General features: G+C 39.5%; 1 protein-coding gene across 1 annotated transcript; it reads right to left on the reverse strand.

The window, feature by feature from the left end:
• Positions 1-894: 894 nt before the first annotated feature.
• LOC121303501 (myosin light chain 4-like) lies at positions 895-1809 on the reverse strand. The gene has a single exon (XM_041234221.1). It carries the CDS (start codon positions 1739-1741, stop codon positions 1124-1126), a length of 618 nt encoding a protein of 205 aa, XP_041090155.1. The 5' UTR covers positions 1742-1809; the 3' UTR covers positions 895-1123.
• Positions 1810-4107: the final 2298 nt, after the last annotated feature.

A 4107-nucleotide genomic window follows, 5' to 3' on the forward strand; every position in this document is an offset into this window, starting at 1 on the left:
AATAAACACTTTAGACACACTATGCCAGGAAACTCCATAGCATGTGTTTATTATTTACAACAAAAAGAAAATAAATTAAACCTAACCCAATCTCAGGCCCTACAGTTGTTGTTCTTAACTAATAAGGCAGGCTAAGCCTGTTACCTCATCACCAAAACCAAATCTCAATCCAAATACCTTTTCCAACAGTTCCAGTTCCAGTTCCAGTTCCAGTTCCAGTTCCAGTTCCTCTCCAACTCCTACTACCACACACACACACACACACACACACACACACACACACACACACACACACACACACACACACACACACACACACACACACACACACACACACACACACACACACACACACACACACACACACACACACACACACACACACACACACACACACTCATACCTTTTTAAACATAATTAATTAGTCCCCTAATTAGTCTATTCACTAAACCTGGAGTTGGTCCTGCTTCCAGTAACCTCTACTGGGTCCTAATGCCCCTCCAACTCCCCCCACAGTATGGTCTCTACTAAATATTTATTTTAAACCAGATTTAATTACTTTTTAGTCTCCCTTATTTAAAAGTTATCATTTACCAGTTTATTAATTAACTCATCATTAGTTTTAATCCCAAGCACATTATATTATTTAGTTTCTTTGTTTACCCTCCAGTTAGTTTATGTTCTCTTTTTGCATTTTGCTCCTTTCCTAACCAATCCGTCACAGTGTGTGTGTGTGTGTGTGTGTGTGTGTGTGTGTGTGTGTGTGTGTGTGTATATATATATATATATATATATATATATATATATATATATATATATATATATATATATATATATATATATATACCTGTTTACCATATGCTTTATTTAATCAACAAGTGAAATAAAAATAAATTAGGCAACAAGGGGAACTTTATTTATGTATTTATGAGTCATTTTATACAAAACAGCAGGGCAAACATGCTGACCAAAAGGCCATCTTTGGTTCTAAATTTTGTTAATAAACGCTCATGATCTGGGAAATGTAAAGATGAAACAAATAGTCACAGAAACAGGTTTCAATAAAGTCTTTCAGGTTGCTTTCTTTCAGCTTGGTCACAGGCAAAGTCCTTTGTAAGTTCTTTCAACCAGACAAGATGTGTTTGATGAAGGATTCATAGTTAATGCAGCCATTGGCATCCTCATGACCTGCCATAAGCTGGTCCACCTCTTCTTCTGTCATCTTCTCCCCAAGAGTGGCCAGCACGTGGCGGAGCTCTGCGCCCATAATGGTGCCATTGCCTTCTTTGTCAAAGACACGGAGACCCTCAACAAAGTCCTCATAGCTGCCCTGCTGCTTGGACCTGGAGATGTGCTGCAGCATGGGGAGGAAGGTCTCGAAATCCATCATTTTCCTGTTCATCTCTTCTGGTTTGGGTTTGCCGAGCACTTTCAATACCTCAGTGTTGGTTGGGTTCTGTCCCAGAGCGCGCAGGACGTCGCCACACTGAGCGTAGGAGATTTTCAACTCGCCAGTAGGGGTTCGGTCAAACAGGCTGAAGGCTTCCCTGAACTCCTCGATCTGATCGGCAGCGTATTCAATTGTGATGCTCTTGGGGTCGAACTCAGGTTCCTTGGGTGCTTTAGGTTCTGGCTGTGGAATAGGAGCAGCAGCAAGAGCAGCAGCAGGCTTGGCCACTTCCTTCTTGGGTTCAACCTTTTTGGGTTCAATCTTCTTGGGTTCTGCCTTCTTGGGAGCCATGGTGATGAGATCTCTTCCAAGGAGCTTGTACAAGTGACTTGGTAAAGAAAGCTGCAAGACACAAAGGACTAAACTGCTTTCCTCACCTTTTATACCCACTCCATCCTGACACCAGGGGGTGCATACCAGCTTGTCAAGCAATGTTACTTACTATAAAAGGAAGAAACTTTAAATAGCTTTACCATCACTTGACAATTGTCTAGTGTTATCAACTCCTAATACCTAGTTGGCATTCCCTGAAATGGCAGTAGCATTTCAGTAACTCAGAAACTGAATGCTGTTAAGTTTAGATCACTAAAGTATCATCCAAAACATTTCGCTTTCCTGTTTTGGATGGTATTTTAATTTGCTATACACATGGGGTCTGTAAGAATATCTTTTTCTGAATATCTTTTTAATATTGTGATTCCATAATTTAATGTTTTTATGTATTCAGTCATTCATCTATTTGGAAGTACAATGACTGCACTATCTAAAATAAAACACTACCTAACCCCCCCCACCCCCACCCCTCCCCTATCCAGTCTGTGTAGATCATTTATAAATGCTTTTTTTTATTTCCTTGAAGAGTTGTATTAAGAAGTTACTTTCAGGAAATGTATTAAGTTCAAGATGGTGTTCAACAAGTGATCTCATTGTCTATTTCCTACAGATCTCAATAATATGTCCCAACAATTCTGACTAGAGCATAATGGCATGAACTAATACACATATTCTCTAAATGCTAAACAAAATCATAGTAAGGTATGTCGCTAGCATAGATGTTCCTCATGTAAAGAAGTATGTCAGTACAGCTCCCACCACGACTGTAAGTTCAACATTAGAACTATCAGTGTGATGAAAAACTGAATGACTATAACAAATATCAGGAGAACATATAGAATAATATAGAATACAAATTAGTAATGATATGTTTAATCCCACTTTGATGCAATTCTTCAAATATATGCAACAATATGAGTGTTATGTATAACCATAACAGTATAACATTGACAGGTGGATGAACGGAGAGTGCATCCTCAAAATCTGGTACTCTCAATAACTTATTCTAAATACTGGTAATAACAAGTTTCATGACAATTGTATAACGGTTATCCAGTTATATCGAAAAATGTAAGTGTGGCATAAGTACAATAATACAATAAAAAAAAAAAACGTAGGTAACCAGCATGTAGAGTAGCATTGCATATCAAATGCCAAACAGAGGTACTGAGATATAGCCTTCAGAAGTCAAGCCCATCAGGGTTTAACACCCTGCAACGTAGTTCAACGTGACCGAGATTCTGTTACAACCAATGTTATGTATTTTGGGTAAAGAAATAAGTTAGCCCAGACAAGGAGAACTGTACAACTGTACGTTGTTTATTCAGTCACAGTTACACACAGAGCACCCAACTCAGAATAGAACCCCAAACCGTACATGTGCCTTTGCTTTTATATCCTAGCTAACATGTGGCTTTGCACATATTGAGATGCACTCTAGCCAACACGCGGCCTTACACGTGTTGATATACAGTGTAACAATTTTGTGCGTTCTGTGCACGTAAACAACGCTCTGTACCTGCAGAGAAAAACACAACAGCCAAGGACTTGTGTGAAGCCTATACCAAGTTTCATTATAACTGGAGGAGATTGTAGTGATACTGTACTGCTGCTGTAAAGGCTTCTTCAATACATCTCCATCCATATAGATATTCATCCCTCACAGAGGGTAGTAAATCCCAAACTCATCCCCCACGGGTCATATAAACTCCATCTGAAAGATAATGCACATGCATAAGTACATCCATGTACAAACATCTAGAGAAGCAAGGTAATTATCAAGTTGAGTGGGGCTTGAGTGGCTTGAATAGGCTCCCTAGGAGAGAAATAGCATATATTGCAGTTACTATGTGTGGCAGTATAACATTTTACAGATCTAGTATGGGATAAACCATACGTGAAAGGATGTGTTCAAACTTTATTATTATGACCATGTGCTTGAATGGGATTTTTAGGAAATTCACTTAACAGGATCAATGTCTGCGAGGGTCAGTTAGGGTACTGGAGTGGATTGTATGGATTTCGCCAGGCGTCCTCCTGCGTCATGCTGAGGTCTTGCCAAGCTGCCTCCATGTCAAGTGTGATGCTTTCTGCACCAAATTGAGAATTCTTTGATCAGACCATCAGCAACAATCTCGGAACAGGAACATGTGCACCACGCTGAACACTAACTGAATAGCAAAGAGAGGAAAGAAACGATCGGTATAACTAAGTGTGTCATGGCCAGACACACTGTTTACTGCGTTGCCACAACGGAAAGCTTAAAACACAGGCTATTTAAGTGTGTTGGACTGAATTCATGCACAAATACAAATGGGATTTTA

Source organism: Polyodon spathula, chromosome 33 (assembly GCF_017654505.1).
Source record: "Polyodon spathula isolate WHYD16114869_AA chromosome 33, ASM1765450v1, whole genome shotgun sequence".
Classification (NCBI taxonomy): Eukaryota; Metazoa; Chordata; class Actinopteri; order Acipenseriformes; family Polyodontidae; genus Polyodon; species Polyodon spathula.

Bases quoted from the DNA above. Each gene is read 5' to 3' on its own strand.
- LOC121303501 (XM_041234221.1), bottom strand. From the start codon at position 1,741: ATGGCTCCCAAGAAGGCAGAACCCAAGAAGATTGAACCCAAAAAGGTT.